The sequence below is a fragment of the Cyprinodon variegatus genome, unplaced genomic scaffold (assembly GCF_000732505.1).
Source record: "Cyprinodon variegatus isolate N-32 unplaced genomic scaffold, C_variegatus-1.0 Scaffold89, whole genome shotgun sequence".
Lineage (NCBI taxonomy): Eukaryota > Metazoa > Chordata > Actinopteri > Cyprinodontiformes > Cyprinodontidae > Cyprinodon > Cyprinodon variegatus.
Genome location: NW_015150542.1, coordinates 1,261,539 through 1,285,762, shown reverse-complemented (window position 1 = coordinate 1,285,762; position 24,224 = coordinate 1,261,539). Strand labels below are relative to the sequence as shown.

Below are 24,224 nucleotides of genomic sequence, written 5' to 3'. Positions count from 1 at the left end.
TATTTCTTAACGCCTCTTCTGCTGACAATTTAAAGACATTGATTCATGTTGCAAGGTGTCTGAGCTGAAGAAATATTAAAAGTTAACTCTGTGGTGGTCGACTTCTTCTGCTGACTTCTGCTTAGTGTGAGTGTCGATGATCTGTGGCACAAAACCTTCAGGGTTTAATGTGGCCGTGCCAGTTAGGAGCACACACCTATAATCTGAATTGTCCTTTTGGGGGTTTGTACCTATCAATGTAAGTTTTTATAGCCCTATTTTCCTTCACATTACCCATGAAGTTATTATGTAATTTCAACCTTCTTATTCTATATATTTGTCTTTGGAATAATGACCAGGATGTACAGTCTGTGAATACCTGAGGAACAGCTTTTCTGCAAAGAGTTATTTCTGATTTAAGTCATAATAAAGAAACTTGTAAAAAAATTTAAAAACATAATAAGAATAATCATTTCTGTTTCTTTCTTCTATCATAGCCTGCAACAACATAAAAACTCTAATGAGCTTAATGAACTGTTGGTTTGGACAGAAATGCAGTAAAGTTGTTCCTCTTATTTTATAACTGCGGTACAATTTACCACCACGGTGGCCTGTTTCAGTTGATTCTTGCCAAAGTTGTCAAAGCACAACTAAAATCTGGAAATATACATTGTTTAATAAAAATGTCCAAGGAATCCCTCATTTTCTTCATCAGTTGCTATAATGGTTTTGTTTTGTACTTTTTTAAGCATCCAAAGTTTACTTTAAGCACATAAGAAGATAATGCCTGTGTTTTCTAGTACTGTTTTACCAGCCTTAGACAGTTGCCTTCACTGCAACTATGGCTGCTGCCGTTTCATGACGTTATCCATGAGCTGCTGCAGTATGGGATCACACCACTTCTGGCATTTGGGGTGTTCTTAATGAAGGGTTAAAGCCGGGCGTACACTGTGCAATTTTTTTCAGTCGTTGCGTGCAGCTACTGCTCACAATGTAGGACTAACCGCAGGGTTTATTCGTACAGTGTGAGTTCACAGCTCACGATTTATGTTCGGCCCGACGCTCTTATGTGATCTACCTGCTCACACTGTATGACTAAAAACCACGTCGGACTCAGCTCCGCAGTGAGATGGAGCTGTGAGTAGAAGGGGAAATATTAAGCTCACTAGAGCGAAACGCGCTACCTTGGCAATTTATGCAATTTTGTGCTGAAAGCCCTAAAAAGATAAGGCGACACAGTATTTGGACAAAGACATGGCTGAGTAACCGTGGCTACTACGGTCTGTCAATTTTACAGGCAGAACTGCATTTCACTCAGCATCCCTGCCATGCTTCTGTGTTTACATCTGAGAGGAAGAATAAAAAGAAAAATCTTCTTTGCAACTCACGACACACGATCATGGTGAAAATCGGCAAGATAGAAAGATTCTCGCATGACTGAAGAATCGTCACGAAAATGACAGTGTACACGCCCGGCTTAACAAAGACCCTCTCTCTAGCTGAAAAACACATTTCACAACTGAGAGATTAGCTAAAAAAAAAAAAAAAAAACTACTGTAGGTGTGGAGATTAGCTGCTAAAAGCTCCCCTTTATCTCACCTTTGAGCAGAACTGATGTGCTCTACTGTACCTCCCATCACTGACTGGAGAAAGTGGGTATGTTGTTTACTGGGCAGGAGCAAAGTGGTCAAGGTAGTTGCTTCCTCATGGTATTCAATCCCTCCTCTATGTATGTTAGGTGTTCGAATTACAGACTCTAAAAATAAATTTTACATTATAAAGCCTGTTTGAATTTGTTTTGTTCTCCATTTTATTTTAAATTAACTTTTATTTTTTGTGCCACAGAAGCTAATCCATTCCCATCTCACTTTATCCAAAAAATTTCCTCTGTCGCACAAACCTGCTGCTGGTCTTTCTTCACTACATCCATGAATCTGCGTTCTGCTCATCTTCCCTGGCAGGGCTACATAGAGCATATGTAGTCTTCTGCTCATCTCCACACAATCTCAACCTTCTCATCTGTGTTAAAGAGTTAGAATAGAAGTAGATGCCTAAAGGCTAGTAAGAGCCACCTGTCTGAGTTCAATAAACAGTATTATTGTGCAATGATCTAGGGGTTGGTGTAAAAAGGGAGTGTCTTAGTGTCAAATTAAGTCAAATCTTGGGTCACCGTCTAATTTACCACCTGGTGTCTATGATGATTTAAAAAGATGTGAATTCAAAGAGGCCCAATTTACATTTGGCTGCAACAAAAGCAATTTGGGAAGATTATGGTGACTTATGTGACTGAAGCCCAAAATATTCTGGCATTCCTAAAAAAAAGGTGGATGTTGAAAGAATTATGTTGTTTTTTTCTAAATAGATTTAGAAAAATCAACTTACAACAATGTTCTTGGTGTCTTCCAGTTTCCAGTTTCCAATAGAAAAAGAAACATTGAGTGTTGTAAATCTTGCATAATTTTATTCATTTCTTTGAATGCTTTAGGAGAAATATTGGAGCTTTGAGTTGGGAGACCTTTTCAACAGTTCATCACACTTTGTTTCATATCAGTAGTGACATATTTGTCCATCAGCGACCGAAACCACCAGCAGTGCTCCCCAGCTTCAGCTCTCCAAGCCACGCCATTACAAGATATGAATTATACAGTAAATAAATAGATGCATGGTAAAGTCTTTTCCATATACAAATATATTTTATGAAGCTTATTGTACAAGCATTTATTCTTTATACTTAACATTTACAAGATAGTTTGAGCTGAAGAATGAATAGGTTCTTAAAAACAGATGATATACTGTCCTGTTTTTTATTTATGTGTTAATTAAGTGCACTCCAGACTGTCAGAGCTGCTGCATAAAGGCCTCTTCAGCCTCAATCAATAGCATGCATTTTATTACCTCTGCAGACTAAGGAGGCACACTTTAAAAAATGCAGCAGTACAAAATAAAACATTAGACAATCTGCAAAAATGACATCTCTAAATTAAAAATGGCAAAATAATAATTCAAAAAATAAACTAGACCTGTGGTTATAACTATCAAAAGAAGCCCTACAGTCAACCTTCGCGGGCTAACAAATTTGTACCACATAAATATTTATTATTGAGCGAGGTCAGTTATCTGAATGACCGAGTCGCCCCAAAAAAAGCCAGAGACGCTAAAGCCACCCTTCTGAGGAGGGGAGGGGGGGGTTTAAACAGTGATATTTACAAAACAATGTACAAAAATATCAAAAACAAAAAAAGTTTTCTGCTTTATTGAACGCTGTCTAGACTTAATAAATAGGTTTTGTCCCCTCTGACCTGTAAACATCTTCAATGCTTTTAAGAAGAGTAAATGTGGTTTATGATTTTTGTCTAATCTTAACTGAAATTTTCTATTAGTCTTAATAAAACCAACAAAAACAGATCAGCTATCCTTGGTGAGAGTAAAGTTAATCTATTTTGGTATTATTGAAATAAAAATAATATTACAGCACAAACATTTAAATACTAACGTTAGCAAATAAATGAGGGGAAAATTTGCTGACTTCTATGTGTTTTAAAATAATAGAAGCTCTGCATAAAAGATAGATAATAGTAATCGCTGAATTATAGGTATTGTCTTAATAACAATAATGGGTATTAGTTCATTATGAAAGGCCCTAAATAAGGAAGTGTTAACTTATCTCCTGTAAATTCGGCTGTGTATTTATTTTTTGCGATTTTAGGACTAAGAATGTTCATCCTCACGCCCAGGTACCATCATCTCTCTCTGGAAAGAGAAAATCAAAGAAGATGCTGGTTAGTTATTTTAAGGAGTCCAAATCCCTCATGGAAAATGCAACCAGCACAACCTGAATAGTTTTTTAAGCTACAGTATGATAATTCACATAAAAATGATGATAATCTGAATGATATGTAGAGCAAAACTGTTTTAGAGCTGTCTTGTATTTTGATAGCAGGCAAATTACGTAGAGGAAAAATGCATTAAGGCACTTTGTAAATATTCATAGACAAATATTCAAAATTAAAGAAGGGACACAGTACAATTTAGATTACAAAAAAAAGCTCATTATTATTTGTACATATGTCAGTCCTGATAACAAGTTACTGCAGTTTTCTTTTTTTGTGTTAATATTTTTTATCTTTTTTCCTCACTGATGAACAATTTAAAACATTTCAACAGGAATTAGCAAAATATGGATTCCAGGAGCCTTTTTCCAGAGACGCTTTCTCTATCGATTTGCTCTTTGAATCGGATATTTTAAAGAGTTTTTTTTTTTTATTCAGCAGCTACCTGTTGTAAATATTTTCCCTGAATAGTTTGAAGCTTCGCTTTGATGATGATATGAGTTTTTCTACAAAAGCATACCGATTTCTGTATATAGACAGTTTTAAAACCATAAAAATCATCACTGCACATGGAGGTTTAATGGTATTTAAGTTGAAAATATATCCGCATTATGAACCTAACTAGCTTTTAGTTTAAAAGCTAATCTTTTGTTTTAACAAAATGAGGAGGCTAAGATTAGATATCTCATGCAGGTAGGAAATTATTACTTATAAACTGTCGACAGAACCCCACTTCAAGAAAATATGAGCTATCCCTTTAAGTTCAGAAACACTTATCTTGTCCTGAACTAAAATATTTCCTAAAATCCTATTTCTCTATAAAAATACAGATTAAATGTAGCTTACTGTCCTGCATGAAGAAACAAAACAAAAAGAAACTTATGGAGCAGTAATCCTATATCAAATGTGAATCTACCGTCTATACGTCACAACTCTGGCTTTGGAACCCAATATGATCCTCTATAGCGACCAAGCCCATAATTATACAAAATCCTCTTCCATCGTGAATAACACAGTGATATTACAGACATAAATACATACACAGAGTAACGATTACCATGCAAGTGTGAGCAGAGGTGGCTTTTTAATGGATAAAGAGAACTATATGCTATGAAGACAAGAATGATGGGTGAACACCTTCCCTCAGCCCCGACCAGAGGCGTCAGTTCCAGCTGAGATTAGTTTTCATTAAGGATTCATATTTTCCTGTGAAGATTCATTCTTCCCTCTTAGTTTCTGTCTCTTTAATACGTCAGTTGGAGTGATTTGTTCCACCCTGCTGTCACCCAATGGATAACAGATGAGAAATATGCAGATAAAAAGTTAGTCAGCACTGAGGCATGCTGATGTCATCCGTTTCCTCCCCTTAACAGACCAGTCTCCACCTCACCTGGAACAACAGGTGGTGCTTTCCTCCAGTGCAAAAAGGGAAGTCTGTGGATGTTTGTCTCAGGTTGTAATGTGTTTTTCTTAGTTGTTTCTGTGTAATAGGAGGTGCATATGAATTTGCATGCAGACAGGAAGCTAAACTATCGACAGGCGCAGGAGTCGACAGTCATGTTGGGGTAAACTTTCAGCACCACGTTCTTGTCCTCGTCAAAGAAGAGAATGCTGAGGGAGGACATCTTCTCTGGGACGCAGCATGGCTCAGGGATGCCAGGAACCACGCCGACAGCCCGGACGATGCTCTGGATGGTGGCGTGGTTTGTGGGCTTCAAAGCCTGGAATGGAAAAAATATACATGACTCCTGGGTTTTACTTTTAGATGAGCTGAGTCACTAATAAACTTTAACTAACTAAAACCAATCTCACATATTTTCTTCAGACTGACTGTATAGACTTGTAACATTGTGATTATTTGAGTTCACTTTGTTTTGCTGTTGTTGGTCGGCTCTCTTTAGGCCCAAACACAGAAATTTAGCGGTCTAGACTTCTACTAGGCTATTCTGACACCATTTTCTTTTGCTTTTTCAGTCATTTTGTTGCAGATGGGATGTGTTTGGGATTGCGATTCTGCTGACAACAATTATTGGACCTGTGTTCTCACATTTGACTCTAAAATACTTGCAGGGCTAAGAAGAAGATCAGGCTTGACTATATCAGTACAAGATGAGAAGGTGTCTAGTATTTTTTAAGAGTTTATCAGAGGAAGTTGTAAGAGGTACATTGCACACCTCAGCAACTTGAACCAACATTATCACTTCCATGCAAAATTTCTTACTAAAAACAGACATCCGAGTTAAAATGAACTAAATCAGCCCACTATGACAGACTGGATGGAAGCATTAACAGTCTTTGCCTAATGCGAGTGCCAACTTCATGTACTGTAGGTATATTCATTGGTTCATTCAACCAAAATGTATTTGAAATGAAAAAGTTGGTTTACTTCATCTACATTGTCTAGTTGATACATTACTGCTATTTAATTTATCTGATGACATCATTGCTTCTCTGTAGAAATAAAAACTGGTGACAAATTGTCAGAGAAGATGAAAACAATTAGTTGGAAACTGTGACAATAACGAGAATGGCTCATAAGAATACAAAAGATGCTAAGATTGGCAGCTGCTTTGTTAATTCCTACTTATAAATGAAAGTACTATCATTATGTTTTGAAGTTGGTTAGCATTGTGTTTTATTAATCTCCTGTTAATATTCTGAACCTAAACGGAACAGACTGAGATTTATTGTGCTTTTATTATACTTTCAAAAGCACCCAGAAAGGTACTGAAATTGATTTATTTAGGCTTCAGACTTCAAAATAAAACAAAAAGCTCATGATATGAGCCAGTTACACCTGGACTTGATCAGTATATACTGATTATGAAATTGCAGTGATTTCTGAAAATATCACTTTGGCTCTCCGAAAGGTTTTAAAAAATGTATTACTAAAATCCGGTCTAGTTTTTATGAATGCAATATTGTGTATCGGCTACAGCTTTCCCCTCTTAAAGAAGTCACAGTTAAAAGAAGTCAAAGTTGAAACTAGTATTCTTCCAAATGTATCAACAGTGACAATTGCTTTTTTCCCCCCTCATTAACAAACCTGTTGGTCTCCATATGTATATTCAATACCTAATTATCTCTAAGTTTAGAAAAAATCCAGTAGGAGAAGTTTTCAGATTTGTTTTTACAGTAGCTCTACAATCATATAAGTGTCTTATTTTTATTTTATTTACGCACAACCATCTAAAGGCCTGAACGTTCTTTAAATGCCTGACAATTAACACACACCTTATTGTCTGCTTCAGGGCTCACTCTTCCCTCACATCACAGCCGAAGAGACAAATAGCATAAAGGCACTTTTAATAGAAACTATTTAACAGCTTCTCAGAGTTTGACCTTACTAAAGAGATGCAACTTCAGAGGCTTTTCTGACTGAGCAGAAAAGCTGTAGGAGAGGGAGGCGGCTCCCTTTAAGGCCCCAGGCCTGACTGCTGGGACTAATTACATCCAACTACAAAGACTAGCAACTCCGCACTAATGAATTAAATAGATGGAGCTGGAGCATTCCGGCCATGTTTAAAATACCTGTGATGTTATCTTGTCACCGGGAGCCGACCTTTAACATTGTCCTCTAACAGTTTTTTTTTGTTCAGGTAAAGGTGTAAAAATGTTGTAAAGGTCAGCCACCTGCTGTGAATTTTTTTTTTAAATTTAGATTTGCAACTGGCCAGTATTTTCTACAGTACATGCTTAGTGCATTAGGACTTTACTTTGAACTAACTGGTTTTTATTAAATTACATTGCTATACTGTTCATGTTTATCTTCAAAAGCTTTCCGGTCTTTGAACAAAGTAGAGGGGAAAATGATGAGGATCCACAGGCAGTAAAACCCCAGTGAGTAGTTTATTCTGGTCATTGAAGATTAAAGCTCGTAAAGTTTGGGATTATCATCCATAATATAAGACAGACAAGCCCTTCTGACTTTAATGTAACTAAGGTTAATATAACACAGAGCCCTAAGAGCATCAGCTAACAAAGACTGATGGACTCCCTGACTGCTGAACACAGCCAACTCTGTTTACTTAATCTCTGCAGAGAAGTCAGTGTTTGAACATTGAGCATCTGCATGTATGTTTTTAGTCTTCTGTTACGGTATAAAACCACTCTAATGGGTCCTGGAGTTCATTAGGGTGGCATTTTGGATCACCTGCTGAAACAGATTTGGATAAGCAATAAAAATGACTGCCTGCTTCATAGGCTCATATGTTCAAATGTGCTACAATATGGTTGTTATGAGAAGGACAAGGTGTTTTTATGAGAAGTAATAATTCCAAGAAAACTGCTGCAGGGATAACTTGTCCAAGAGGGAAACCTGGACATCTCTCTCTCTCCAGCTCATTTTGTGGAACACAAGGTACTAATAGCTTCTGCTGGAGGTTTCTTCCTGTTAAAAGGGAGTTTTTCCTCTCCACTGTCTCTACAAGCATGCTTGGTGTGAAGGATTGCCTTTGAGTCAATGAGTTGATGCAATCAACTGGTTTTCCTTAAATAGAAAACTTTGAATCTGTTTGAGTTTATGATCTGGTTGAATTTTCCCTTTAAAATGCATGGAGACGACGTGTTGTGAATTGGGGCTATATAAATAAACTGAATTGAATTGAACAGGCAAAAGAGGTACAACTATCCAGTCTTTTAGGATGGGCTAGTTCCTGGGACTTATCCAAGTGGAATGTAAGACACAACTCAATCATGAACCACCTCACTTTATTAATGTGTTTTTTATGGAAGATATTTGGGCAACTCAAGATGGCTGCCACCTTACACTCAGCTGGAACTGACTCCATTGTCATGAGGATGCCAGCTGAACAGTACCAACAAAACAAAGATGAGATCCTGAGGTCTACTTGATCAGACATTGTCACCTTTTTGCTAATGCCATGATAAGTCAAAGAACTCTGGTTACAGAACCCAAAGAGGCTTGCTTATTTTGGTGCAGGGATTCATATTGCCCATCTGTAAGTAATTGTGTCCTTAAATAAAATACATAAATATATGTTCATATTGACAGAAGGGTGGTGCAGTAAGCAGGCCCTTAGTTCAAATCCCGGCTGGGAGTTTCCATGGTTTTTCCTGTGCATTCATTTTAAGTTTATTTATCAGTCTAAATTGCACTTTTCTAATAGTATGTCCATGTATGGTTGTCCCATTTGTCTCAGACTCATCCATGAAAGATTGGTGTTGCATCCAGGATGTAACCGATCACTCAATCATAGTCCACTGTTGCACCAACACCCATGATAATGGAGGATTTAAACATAAAGAGAAGACAACTGGATATATATTTTTACTCCTGAAGAGTGCAACAATGAAGTCAAATATTTAAGTTTTGTGAATATTTAAGAATTTCGTATGTCTCTTAAATACCTATAGGTAAAAAGCCAAAGTAAACAAACAGCCTAATTTGGTGGTAATATTTTTGTCACCACTGAATACATAAAATTAGGAGAGATAAAGCACCTTTCTGTTTATTGTATAGAGCCTTATAAGTCATCAAACCTACTGGAAAATCTGTTGTCTTGAACGCAGAGAACAGACACCTAATTGCAAACTGGTCAATCAAGGCTAATTATGTTTGACTTCAAACTTTTTATTTTTGAGGAATAGATAAATATGTGTTTTCTCACCTTTGGCATCGGGAACTGGCAGGACCCAGAACAATAGTAGGCATCAAAAGACTTTGGTGATATAATCCATTCACTCCATCCGATGTCTGTAAAGTCCACCTTGAGATACCGTCGAGCGCAGTTTCTCGGCTCATTCCACTGCTTCTTTCGTGCCTTTTTGATGGTCTGCTCATCAAACTGCAGAAGGGGATTCTTTGCTCGTTGATTCTTGCGGCTCTTTTTCCGTGGCCGACGGTTCTGCTTGTTTTCTATAGGCTCGTAAGGACTCGTCTCGTCCCATCCTCTGGTTTCGTATGGATACTCAGGTCCAGGAAGTTCATTGTTTTGCAACGGAAGAAGAATGTTCGCTGACCGCTTGTGTCTGACATGCAGCTGTCGTTCCTGTTTGGTGTCATTGTGTTCTCTCAGCTTATGGAAACTGTGTGAAATGGAGCCTTCAACTCCCAACGAATGGTGTCTCTGGAGAGTGGCTACCACACTTTCAGGCTCCGAGATAGCAGAATCATTGGCGTAAACCAGGATGTAGGGAGAACGGTCGGACAGAAGCTTCTTCCATGGCTGGGGCCCTTGTGAGGCAACATCAATCCCAATGAGCAACTCATCATGGTGTTTGGCTTGATTGACCACGCGAGTGATGTCCCTCCACTGCCACGAAATAAAGTCCCTGTAGAAGGTGGACGCATTTATCCGAAAGTGTCCCAGACTCCTCATTTTGTTGTCCACAGATGCAAAGCTCCAGATGACCATGTGGATGTGGCTGTGTCTTCGGGGACCGTGGCGGGCACAGGTTTTAGCCGCAGAGCAGCCCTGAGTGCTATTCTGAAGGTCTCCAATATAATAATGAAGAGTTGCTGACAGAACATCCTCGGATTTGGTGAGGGAGGTCAGGTTAAACACCTGCAGTTGCTTGTTGTTTATTGTACCTGCGTAAGCAGTGAGCAACATTAGTAAGAAAACGGAAACTGTTGTATATACTCTGATATAAATAGATTATTTTAAGTGATAACATAGATAACAAAGATTAAAAACAAACTTGTAGTTTTTGTTTAAATTTTGACATTTGTGAGGTTGTCAGAAGTATTTAAAATCAGCCAGTGTCAGTAGTGCACCTAAAAGCTGGGGGGTCCAGAATCCACCAGTTTTGAGCTTGGAAATCCAATAATTTTTTTAATCAGTAAAGTAACCATATACAAATTCTAACAGATGCTAGCATTGCTAGCAAAACACTCACTAAAATTATTTTCAGTATTTTCAGATGTCTTTTTCATTAAAAAAACAGTAAGAAAAGCTTTGAGAATCATTAGGAAATTCTCATAGTATATTCAAGTTGACATATAGCCCACAGAATTTCTTTTAAACTTCAATCTAAACCTTTAAACTCTATTTGATGTCTGGTTACATATTTTCATTTCTTGTCAATTTTATTTGCTTAGCTTCTTTCTGTTTCCAATGTAAGGTTGTCAATCTCACAGCCTGAGGAAATTAACAGCTCAAGAAGAAATTCAAACATGAATGCAAAGCCAAAACTATAAAAATCCAGGTTTATCCAAGGATCACTGGCTAAATATGTTGCATTGTTATTGTTACCTTTATATTCTCCATGACTTGTTGAAAGGACATCAGTGCAGAGAAATAATTTCACATCTCTTCCACTACATTATTTCTAAAAGTCATTTGTTGCTTTGCTTGGAAATATTGTCAGTTTTTTTTTTTTTTTTTTTATGGCAGGCTTGAATTTAGAAACCCCTTTTAGCTTGGTATCTTCCTTTCACATTAAGACATATTTTGTTTTTTGTTTTTTTCCTCTCTGTTCACTCAGCATGAACATGAACATGCATCATCTCTTGTTCCCCTCCCTTATTGCTTCTTCCATCTCTCATCTTTTGTCTTAAAAAAAAAGATTCACCACAAGCTCCAAATGGTCCACAATTCAGCTGTTTGTTTTATTACTGGAACCTCTTTATTTGACCCCAATTAAAAATCATACTCATTTGCTTCCAGTCAAATTCAAAATTAAATAAAAAATTATTTTGTTTTTTATTACAATTTTAGATTACACACTGAAAAACACTATGGTGATAAAAAATAAACCCTAAAAATATAATCTTGTTGATCAACTGATGAATTATGTTTAGATTATTAAGTGCCTTGAGATAACATTGGTTCTAAATTTGCCTTATAATCAAAACTGAACTGATTTACATCATCTTAACATTTACAGTATGTGTCCCAGATTAAACAGATTATACATCACAAGGTCAGCCTTGGATGAGTAATGGCAGGAGGCACTTTGCTCTGTCACAAAATCGGATGTTGTGTAATTTAGAAGATAGTGACATGATAGACATAAAGTTAAAACCTTATTTGTCTGAGTTTTAAATGATGGAAATTAACACTTTAATTTATCTACTCTGACTTAATTCTTGCTGGATTCATCAAGGAAAATTCCTCCCTGTTTCATAACTGAAACCACTCTCACTGCAGCAGGTAAATATGCCTACTGATTGCTTTTGATCTGACAAAACAATAGCAACAAACTTAAATTGATGCCTAGATATTTTAATCTTCAACACAGACTTAAGCAAAGCTCCAGTGTCTGCACACAAAAAAAACACAGATGTCATGTAATCTTTGATAGCAGGAGAAGTTTTATCTTAAAAAGAGGGAATAAATCATAATTGTGTGAAACGCAGTGAATTTGCCAGGCTGTAACATGCAGCTTCCAGACGACAGGAGGCAGTAGGCAATAATATTACAACAGCTGGTCGCCCTAAGCTGTGCCTGAGTCCAACTGATAATTACCAAAGGTCTGCGCACAGATTAAAAGCGGTTGATTGTCACTCTTAAAGATAGCAGAAGAGAAACAAAAGGCTTTGGAGAACAGAGACTGCAGTGGAAAGTCCTGTTCTGCTAACAAACAGACAGGCTGAGCAGCTTTTTCCAATCCTGTGCAGAGGAGAATATCTATTTAAAGTATCAGAGAGGAAAATGTCAACATTCTAAGAACAATTATGACTCAAAACGATTTAAACTACATGAAGTATTCAATTTTAAACCACCTTTCCCAACAGAAGGGGGTGCTCAACAGATTTCACATGTCTGAAAGAGAGGATCAACAGGTGGATTTTTGTTCTTTGCAAAACTGCTTAGATAAGTATAAGAAGACAGAGTTTAGCAATTAATTTAAGAATTTTTTTTTGGAACATAACTTTTGGAAAATGTGAAAAAGCAAACACCATACACTCTGGAACACTGAAAAACTGAGGTGATATGTTTAAATGCGTAAAGTCCTGGATACATACCCCAGTGCGCTTTAAAGCTGCGGACTGTGTTGCCATCTCTGAAAGGAAACCCGGCCCGGTTGTATTTGGCGTAAAGCATCTGCATGTGCTCCGTCATTGTATCCTCCAAATGTGCGTCTCGTTCATCCTTGGCGGTAAACTGTTTATCCACCGAGTGCGTAAAATCCATCTTTCGCCTCTCGGGGAAATTGTTCGTTTTCAACATCGCACAGAATCCAACGCACAAATAACTCCATCCATAAAGCAAGACGAGCATAAACCGTGAGTAAAGAGCCATAACTGATGAAAAGTCAGGATAGAAGAAGGAAAAAAATAACAGCTGTTGAAAACTTAACTGGTCCAGCAGTGTCCCCTATTCCCCAAAACGCATACCATCAACCGGGGAGTCCAAAATTGTCTCTCATCACCTCGTCATCCAAGTTTTTAAGTGCTTTTGATCTGAGCAATAGTCAGTGGATTTAAAAACTGCACTAAATGCCAAAAGGTGTGATTAAACAGATGCGGCAGGGCTGCGCCTCCGCTGAAAACACTCCTGGCCTCAGCTCTGCAGCACTTCAGCACTCCTCTGTCTCAGCTTACATTGAAGGTAAAGCATGTTGTGCTTAGTATTATAGGGCTTGGGGGACCAGCTGGGTATTCCTCTTCTTAACACACCCACAGACGCGTGAACACACGCACAGAAAGAGAGAGAGGGAGAGAGAGAAAGGACGGAAAGAGAGATTGAGTTTCCTCCCCCCCAAAAAAACAAAACAACACGTTTATTTGTGGACAAATTATCTTGTTATCATGGGCAGAAGAAGGTATGTGTTATCAGTTTATTTGAGGGAGGAAAAAATAAATAAATAAGGACATTCCATCCATTTATTGGCCCAATTTCAGCACCTGAACGGCTGCCACGGAGCAGCCGCTCCGTGCGTAATTTCTACTCCGCAGAGCTGTGCGTCTGGGCAGCGCTGTTGAATGAAGCGGCTTACTGTGGGCATTAAAGGCTTTCTTCTCCGCTTTGTTTGGGTCAGTGCAGTTAAGCACACACATCCTGTACCATCGCGGGCTGATCCGGATGTTCTACCCTTCCTCGCCTCCCGCAAAACAGCCCATCAGGCGGGGTCCTAACACCCCACCCAGCCGCCACTGGCTCCTCTTTCAGGGGCACTCGGGAGGAAATGATTAGACCATTTCCCCGCCTTTGGACATTTGATGGTAATAATATTACCATGGTATGTCCTTCAATGATGGATGGAGGGTTACCCTTTTAGAATAAGGTGGAGATGAAAAGGAAAACATCATTCCAATGATCTCCAAATTCAGATGCAGGAGAGAAAGTAAATGTATTGTAATAAATGATTATTATGAATGTAAATTAATTCTTGTGGAATAGCTCACTTTGAAGTTAGCAGGTAAGCACTTTCCAGATTTTAGGAATGCTGGTTTATGCTGTCTGTAAACAAACAGAAAAAAAAAAAAATCTTGTTGGTATCTTCTAAACTAGTAGTGTGTGGGGATTTATGGGTTGGGATCAGTGGTGAGGATTTGATTTTACTGCTGCTCAAGGACAGGTGACTATTGCATGCATTAAATCCCTTTAAGTCATCATACAATTCTGTCAGCTTGTGCCATAAAGCATGAATTACACTGTACGATTTTTTTCAATCGTTCAGTGTTTCAGCTACAGCTCACACTGTACGACGAAAACGCAGGGTTTCGTCGTACAGTGTGAGTTCAAATCTCGCGATGCCTGTTCTCATACTGTGCGACCCAATGCTCTGATGCGATCTACCTGCTCACACTGTACATCTGAAAACCACATCGGGCTCAGCTCCGCGGTGAGATGGTGCTACTCTGACTCGTCTTTCTGGAAGCCAAAGCAGAAGAGGAATATGAAGCTCACTGGAGAGAAACACGCTGCCTTGGCAATTTGTGCAATTTTGTGCTGAAAGCACTAAGATGAAAGGCGACAACCTATTTGGAAAAAGATATGGCTGAGCAAACATGGCTACTATGGTCTAACCTGACTCCGCCAGATGGATTTGCTCCGCATATCCATCTGGAAACCTTCCGTTGAAGTAATTTTGGGAAGGGACGAAAATACTGGTTAGCTGATTGGCCTATGTTGGTGATAGACGGGCTTACGACGGCCGACTAAATTTCAAACATGTTTGATTTTCTCCCGAACTCATGATTCCTAATCAGGAGGTGGTCATGAAAGGCTGATCGCCCCTCGTTACCCCGTGCACACTACACAACGTACAATCAGGCTGAAAGTCGGCCCCATCGAAAAGTTCTCGACAACTGGAGAATCGGCCCGAATGGCAAAAAAAATCATGCAGTGTAAGCCCGGCTTCACTGAAACTGTCAGAGATTGAGTTTCCCCCCAAAAAACAAAGCGATACATTTATTTAGGGACAAGTTATCTTGTTAGCAAGAGCAGAAGAAAGATTTTGTTATCGGTTGATTTGAGGTAAGAGAAGAAAATCAGTAAAGCAGTTTCCATCCTTTTATTGGCCCTTTTCAGCACCAGCATAGCTGGAGATTAAGTAATTTGAGTAATTGCTGCAATCTTTTAGTCACTGTTGATTTTTTAGACGCTCACCTGAGTGCCACATAGCATGCCTTTTAAGAATGTATTGGTTGGAAAAGTAACCAATCTAGTTGGGTAAATCAATTTTGAATTGAATTAACCAATATATTGGTCAAAAACTGACCAAGCTATTGGTCAACCAAACAACCTTAAATAGTTGATCAATCTGGCTGTTTGGATATAATCACTTGTAGTATGTCATAGTTATGGACCTAGAGAACAATTACAATGACAATTGTAATGTAATTATAATTGTACAGCATGCAAATCTTGGCGTAAGTCTTGGTTTAACATTAGTATTAACTAGGATTAAATTCTTGGGACCGTGGTGTTGGTGCAGGAGTTTCTCTCTAGTCAATCCCTGGCCTTGATTTTCAATGTTGTTACAGTTATTAAATAATACTATGGTTAAAGTGACTAAAGTTTTTAGTAGTTTTTCCTATTACTAATATAGATAGATTGTTTTTAGTTGTATTGACCAATCTGTTTTTAGGGTGTTTAAGACATCAACAGCCCCTGTGCTTATATGTTGGTTATTGTACAGCCGAAGCAACGATCTCAAGCCGCAAGCAAATTGTCTCCTTTTCCTTTGTGGCTCGCAGCAACGTGACTGATTTGTCAAAAGTTTTCATTTTAATTGCAGTTTATGGGGACAAACCTTTGTTTTAATAAAATATTTACCTCTGCCTGCATATGACTTATTTTTCTATCAAGCAGCATGCTTTACACACAACTAAATTCCTCCATTTTTGTAACTGTATTGATTTCAACCAATCCCTTGGGGGTGGCACAGTTACTGTAAAGCAAAAATTCTATGAGCTCATAAGTTGTTTTTGCTGGTTAGTACATCACAGAATCTACTTTGCTCACAAAAAAAGGAAAAAAAAAAGACACATTTGCAGCTTCAACAAGTCATCTGATGAGATCAACTCCTTTTTAATTCGAGTTACATTTAAGGTCAAGGTTGAATACGTATGTGCATTTATTTCACTTTTTTCATCAAAGCAGTATTTGGAGCACTGGAAAAAAATCTTAAATCAGACTTGCCCATTTCATTATGCTGGCATCACCATGCTTGACTATAGAGATAGTGTCTATGTGATGCTGGCCAACACCAAAGTAGTTTAAGTGTGATTGAACAGAACAAAGGTGCTTTTTCATTCATGGATATAATCAAGGTCCTTTTTAGAGGCTGTTGTGTTTATTTTTGTGGAAATGATTTTTGCTGAAAACCGTTGATCTACAGTAAAGACTTACCTCTCATGCTGAAATCAACCTCGATTGAGAGATTTCTAGTTCAGGTTTGCATCTTAAAAGGTTTCAGAAAATGTAAACATTTGCATATATAAAAAAAAATAGACTTAAAGATCTAAAAGAGTATTCTATAGTCAGAGACAATAAATCAAACACTTTCCTTTGTTTTATCTACAGACCCGAATAAACTTCTAAAAATTAAGATACAGGAAGGCAGTATAAAACAAAAATCTTAAATTGAAAAAAGCAGTTTTGTTTAATTTTGATGTCCCAGATGGTTTTTTAAACAGTTAAAGAACTATTGCTGGTGAACATGACTTCTCACATATCATTGGATGTGAACTGAAGATTCTGCATGTCTACATGTTCACCCTATGTCATGATCTTAGGCTTGTTGGGCTGCTTGTGACGTTTCTCCTCCCTCTCCACCATTTTCCACTGCTACTGGATCTGCTGCTCTGCACCTGTTTCCAATCACCTAAAAAGCCATATCTAAAAATCAGTGGCAGGATTCTTTAGTGCTGCCAGTTTGTCTAACATTGTAGGAGTGATCTATTTTGAACCCATCCCTAATATACTGTACGCTGACCACTCTCTGTTTCTGCTCTGTCCTCGGTGTCCAATTGTGCCGTGTTGTAATCCATACTGATTACAACACGTCCATACTGTTTCAGGTTCTGTGCAGGCATCCAAAAACAGCAAAAGCAACTGGACATAGACATGCTACGTTAACATGATAAGCAGCATTAATTCAGCATCTAGTCCAATGACTCCCGCCATCTTGTCCCTTCTCCTTTCTTATCTCTTCATCTCTAAGTTCCTATCTGAATCAGGCCTTTAGAGAAGTAAGAAATTTGCTCTGTCAAAAGAATAGTCTTGATTTTTATCTTTTACAGAGGCCTGAGAAGGGCTTTCAATCATCTGCAGCACCACGAGGCCAACGTGAAATTTTACATTGACTGGAACAGCTTCCGTTTGTGATGCCAAAATGAAAGAATGACAGAGTCTAAGTGACTTACCCCCACTTCACACAGGCTATGGTCCATGCCTGCTCTATTGTCCATTGCAAGTGTGCCTGCCAGCAATCCACACTGGATGCATGCAGGACCCGTTCATGCATCCAAACAGTCCTCTTGTATTTAAATGTACCAAGTCATTTTTACTCTTCCTGTGTCTGAATTCCTGTTAGGCTCATCAGTTCCATAAAGATGAAACATTTTGCTCTGCTGTCCGTCAAAATAAATAAAAAAATAAACCTAACCCTCCCCCTGAGAGAGGAGGAGGGCTATGCGTCATGCTGCAGCAACATGAGCCAGTGGGAATTGCTGCATGACTAGACTACGTTCTATTTGCTTTGGAGAGTGAAACTCCTGAATGACATAACCTGTTTGAATTAAGGGTTAGCCTATGTTATGGAATTTGGGGGGAAAAAAAAAAACAACCTCCAATCCTGACACATCTGTAGTGGAGAAGAAAGTCTCCAATTACAAAATTGTCTACATTAAATATTAATGTTAAAATAAATTAAATTAAATTTTAAACTAAGCTAGAAAAAAATCTTAGGTCTGTGTGCTGATTAATAATTTGGTCTGGCTATTGTTGAACAGAAGAACAAATGTGAAGGAAGTGATAAACAAGTTGGAGGTAAAGTTACATGACAGAAAATCAAGAATTGTTAGCAGATGAATGCTTGAAGTCTTGTGAACTTTTATCCACACTGTGTGATATTGAAAAGGTGACCCTGACATGGTAATTAGAGCAAGATTTAAAGTCATTATTGGGCTTGTCATTATTGTTTTCTTTTTTTTTTCTGCTGAATTTTTACCTGTATGCAAAAGTACACAAAGAAAACGAACCAAATTCGGTTCAGAATCCCTTTTCTTCTATTTAATGCTCACTTTATTGGGAAACCACGTTGTTACCTCATGATGGATTTAATCGGATAAAGTCAATCCCCAAACAAATAAAACCAACCTTCAGTTAAACCTCCAACAGTCTAAAAGCCCAATAAAAGAATTGAAGGGGAATAACAGTCGTCAAGTGGGAATGCTTCTGCGTTTTTTTTTTGTCCCATTGAAATGTATGTAGAATTCTCAGATTTCAGCTTAATTCAGCTAAAACTTCATCCTTGAACTTTAACTACTTTAGCATACTTTCAGCTAGAAACACCATTCAGCTTTTAAAATGTTCTCCAAACATTAAACTACTTCTGTTTAAGCCAGCTATTTGATATCTTTTACAGTTTTTTTTGTAAAATTGTGACTCAAATTTTATAAAAATTGTTCAGGTTATCAATTGTATAATGCAAGTCTATGGGCGGAGTGCGTGCTCTAGCTTTTGAGCTGTTCTGCTTGCTCCAAACAAATTCTTCTTACTCAATTTTTCACTCAATTTAAATAAATAATACATCAAAACAGGATTTTTTTTTATCAGCACTCCGGAAATATAACCCTCATTGGTGTGGGGTTTACAATTTTCTTCCAGTTTTGCCCAGACCACCAAGAAGTCCACACTCTCGCAATAGAAATCCAATGAGAGACTTTCTAAAAATCACAGACCAAATCCAAAACCACCCATGTTTTTGTATCATTGCCACTTCTCAACCATTTGATGTACAACTTGGTATAGAACATCTCCTGTTCTAGTGCTCACATTGAAGGAATTTTTTATCAATATCATTTATGGTTTAGCTATTCAGCTGAGCTGTTTGGGCGTAGGAAAACGTTGATTTTGGGAAAAAGTCTCCGACTGAAATCTTTCAAAACAAATCACATTTTAACATCGTCACCGAGGCCAAATAGTTTTTGGTAAAAACATGAAAGTTGGCATATTTGTTCATAAAAACCTGCTGATTCCTACGGTCTAAACTTTATTTGGGATTCGGTCATTATATTGTATGAAATATTTGAACTTTTTGAAAGGGCGGGGACAGATACCAAACCTGCTGTGCTCAAGCATTATAAAAGCACCAGAGAGCCTCCAGACTGACAATTGCCATACAATCAATTAGTAAAATTAGGGATATTTTACGGTAGATAACTTATAGAATGAAATAGCTAGATATCATCTTAACTCTTAGCAGCTACACTGCAGAACCTACTTTCTAATTATTTCTTAGTGAGGTGACTCCAATCTATTGTAAGGGTAAACAAAGAAAAAATAGCATATCTTATATTCTGGAATGTAAAAGGTGATTTAAACAATCAACTTTGTTGCCTTTCAATCTATGTCTGTGTCCAAAACACAGATCAGTAACAGTTAAGAGTACAAAGCAACAAAATTAAGCCTCTGCATTTAACCCCTTCCTTTGGGTAGCAGTGGGCTGCACTTGTGTGAAGCAGTGTGGGGTATATGGGGTCTTGTTTAGGGACCCAGAGTGGCAGTCTGTGGGAGTGGGGCTTGAATTCAGAACCACTGGGATCCAAGAGCATTGCCCTAACCACCAGGCCCCCAATCCCCTGACTAACCTGATGGTCATCTTTTTGGACTATGGGAGGAAGGCGGAGTACCCAGAGAGAACCAATGCATGCATGGTGAGAACATGCAAAGTCCACGCACCGAAGTGATTCTCTTCATCCCATTCAGCGACCTGTCCAGGGTGTACCCCGCCTCTCGCCCACTGGCAGCTGGAGATAGGCACCAGCACCCGTTGCGACTCCAATTGGGACAAGCGTGTCAGATAATGGATGGATAAATAAAATAATAATATTAATAATAATTAAATAAATAAATACTTTCAAACCGCTGTCTGTGCCTATTGGCCAACGCTCTGACCAATGAGTGCAACTGACTGTGATGGAGGAAGCGTGACAGAAAGCTGGTGGGGTAGTGTAAACAAACAACGAAAACCCCAAGTCTGATCCTTCCAAAACTGATTCCAAAGCTAAGTCAAAAATCGGCATCAGAGCCAGCGGCCCTTCACACACGACTATGCCGAGAGAGGGCTGCTGCAGAGGGGCTAAGATTAGCCCTGGCTGCAGTTATCCTCGGAGCTCCGCTGGTTTCTGAATTTTTTTTTTTTTAATTACGCATTAAATCGGTAAATGGACCATATAGTGACACTTTAAAGTATAATATTCTCATCTCAAATTATCCTAAAACGTACTTTTATTGAAAAACAGCAACAGAAAGGGAACTTTTAACTTTCAATGGAGCGTGTGAGCATGTGTTACCTGGTGAAGAGACAGACTAACTGACAGACTTTGTGGCAAGATTGTTGGTTCTGTGTTTTGTTGAGCATAATTAGTGCACGTTTCCTGGCATTCACTAAATAAAGCAGGGGTCTGTAATGTCAGTCCTAACCCCCAAACACCAGACAATTGTGGTAAAATGTGCAAAATGTGGTCTGTCCATCATAGTCTTGATTTAGTTTAGTAAGTCCATAGTTGTTGCAAATTGGGTTGAGTTTGGTTGGTCTGACTTTGTCCTGGTTAAATCCAATAATAGATGTTTAAAAGACTTTGAAAACCAAACTTTCAACGTAGATGACGTTTGGACATAAATCATGTTGTCGTTCCAGTGTCTGTTTAACTAAGTTTTGCTCAGTGAGTAACAGCTGTTGTCCCTTTACCCTTCAGTACATCTCTTATTTAATACCTGAATCAAACAGCTTAATTTCCTCCTCTGTATGTCATCAATTTCTGCAGAGAAAATGTTCTTGATTGATGTCATGCTTTAAAAAAAGATAAGATCATAGGCTGCTTGCACTAAGGCTATTATCTGCTAAAGAACTCTCACTGCACTTCCTAAAGTTTCACCTTTTCTTTCACAATTACTGTCTTCCAACAACAAAATACACTAAAGCTTAAATGCCTTAACTAAAAAAGGGTAATTTTATGCATCAAACTGAAAAACATCAGGAATGGATGTGTTCTCTTCGTCCTGGATGTGCTCACTTCGTCCTCTGGCATGGGAGCTGCCTTGGAGCTTGTCTGCCTGGCTATGTGTTTCCTGGACGGGGCCGCCTTTTACAGCTGCTTTTTGTATCTCTGCTTCTGTCTCCTTGAACCCCAGTCGGCCTCGGCAGATGGCCGCTCACACTGAGCCTGGTTCTGCTGGAGGTTTCTTCCTGTTAAAAGGGAGTTTTTCCTCTCCACTGTCGCTACAAGCATGCTTAGTGTGAGGGATTGTATTTGAGTCAATGAGTCGATGCAATCAACTGGTTTTCCTTAGATAAAAAAACTTTGTATCAATTTGACTGTATGATCTGGTTGAACTGTAAAGTGCCTTGAGATGACATGTGTTGTGAATTTGGCGCTATATAAATAAACTGAATTGAATTGAATTGAAATTGAATATATTTCTTCAGGAAAAATTGAAAACAAATCAGAAACCAATTTTAAATAGCATATTTATTTGTTTTCTTTCCGATTTATTTAAATGTGGGGAAAACAGTCAAACCAATTTAATTGTTTTCCAAGATTATGTTTGAGACCTAGGGACAAAAATACAATACAGTCAGTAGGTGAAAGTGTTTGTGTATAGAAGCTGGAACTCCTTTGATGGAAAAGATCTCTACTTATTCCAAAGAATGCAGAGTCAAGATAATATGAGCAGTGGCAGATGCAAATTCGCTAGGAGGGGAGCAGAGTAAAGATAGAGAGAAAGGATGCACCATAAGTACAGGACCTTTGAGGGGCAATTTCCACAGAAATCCATCATCCTTAGGACAAAAAGGCTTTTTCAAGAAAGTACAGACTTAAAAGGTAGACTCATCAGTTCATTTTAACTGTATTTTTCTCATATTAAAAGCCATATTTCTGGACAAAATGGGTTACAAAATAAACGACTGATTAAAACGCTATGCTTGTATTTTCAACCTGTAAATCAAAAGTTGTTTCATGAAAATGAGCTTGCTTACAAAATATTTTTAAACAGGATAAACTCTTTGTTTCTTACAACTATGGACAGAAAACTGCAGAAATTTTAAACTTCCCCCATAAACAATTTACTATGTAAACTGCCAACAAAACACCACTTCATGTCCCCTGAATTCACCCATATTTAGTCTCATTTTATGCTGCCAACCAACACATATCAGCTTATATATTTGCAGCTGAAGGAATGGCAGATGGCATAAACATAAATTTACCATTAAAAATGAAAACATTTTGTGTCAGTCTCTATCAGTTCTGTGGGGTTAATGACTAATCCCAAATTTACACTACGTCTGGCTCTGCTGCAAACTTCTCTGGCCTCCAGAGGTGGTGCTTCAAATAGCATGCACAGATTGTGCATATGTTATATTCTACAATGGGTTAGCACACTAATTGCAGAGAAGCTATAATTGTTGCTTAATTATGTTCATTTAATGTTTATGTTTTGATTTCCTATGTAGATATTCAGTGAAATAATGTGTGAAATTGCTCATAAAAATTGCATATAAAAAGTCTAAATATATAAATTATAGTGAGGTGTTTAAGTTAGTCCGTGTTTAGTGAATTGTTTTGAAAATCTTTATACTATGATTATTTTTCGTTTCCTGCTGTTGAGGTATGATTTATATAAATCTGCTTCGATCTGGCGTCCAACAAAGATAGAATGGAGTTAAATCTTGCCACAGGGCTGTTTGGTCGCAGGCACCCACCAACACTGACAGATGCCGTCTAAATACCCTAATTAAAAATAATGGCTGTTTTTTTTTTGACAACTTAGCAGCTGAGTGGAGCAGAGCCAGACACAGTGTAAATTGGTGTAAATGTTGTCCTGGTACCAGCTTCTTCCACCTGAGATGTTGATCTGTGTAGCTTTTCCAGAGTTGTAAAGCTTTTAATTGCTTTTTTAAACTATGCTCTGTTTGCCTGGCCTGTTGGTGTAGATCAGGGGTCTACAGCTCTAATCCTGCAGAGCACATATTTTGCAACTTTCAGATTGATCCCTTCTTGAAGTAGCCTAAGCTCATTTTCAGGCCCTCAGCAGAATTTGATGAGATACTGATGAGGAAAATCAGTCATTAAGGTGAATAGCTGTCATCCTTTTTTAAGTTTAGATGAGGCATCAAAGGGTGCTCCATTAAATGCTCAAAACTCAGCATATTGTTTTCTTACCAACCCTGTTCTAAATTTCTCCACATCTTTCTCCCTCATCTTTGTGTTCCGGCTCTTTATCTTCAAGATGCTCTTTGTTCTATAACAAACGTCTGATTCCTTCCCAGGATAGCTGCAGCTATGTTGGATTAAGTTATGCACAGGTGGAAACTGTTTACTCATTAGCTGACCTCTTTATTTTGTGGAGGGGAAGTAAAATAATGGGGGGGATGAATGAATTGGAACAAAGAAAACCTTTCTTATTACAAGTCTGATTGTGAAGCTTTCGCTTCCCCTAAAATCCCTTAGCAAAAAGCAGTATACTTTAAGTAAATTATATTAAGTATACTTAAGTATAAGTATACGTTTAGAAAGTATACTCGGGCTATGTACTTTTAGTGCACTTGAAGTATACTATTTTAATACTTCTTCGAACTAAATTGGGACATTTTTAAGTTTACAAAAGTATACTGATAGTATACTGTTCCAAGATCATTTTAAGTTTACAAAAGTATACTGATAGTATACTGTTCCAAGATCATTTTAAGTTTACAAAAGTATACTGATAGTATACTGTTCCAAGATCATTTTAAGTTTACTAAAGTATACAGATAGTATACTGTTCT

The 24,224-nt window shown here is 37.9% G+C and overlaps 1 protein-coding gene across 1 annotated transcript; it reads right to left on the bottom strand.

Moving 5' to 3' along the window:
- Positions 1 to 3,069: 3,069 nt before the first annotated feature.
- On the bottom strand, positions 3,070 to 13,334 carry bmp3 (bone morphogenetic protein 3). Its single transcript, XM_015373619.1, has 3 exons — positions 12,742 to 13,334; positions 9,440 to 10,362; positions 3,070 to 5,530 (listed from the first exon to the last, which is right to left on the bottom strand). Exons 1-3 carry the CDS (start codon positions 13,016 to 13,018, stop codon positions 5,339 to 5,341), a joined length of 1,392 nt encoding a protein of 463 aa, XP_015229105.1. The 5' UTR covers positions 13,019 to 13,334; the 3' UTR covers positions 3,070 to 5,338.
- Positions 13,335 to 24,224: the final 10,890 nt, after the last annotated feature.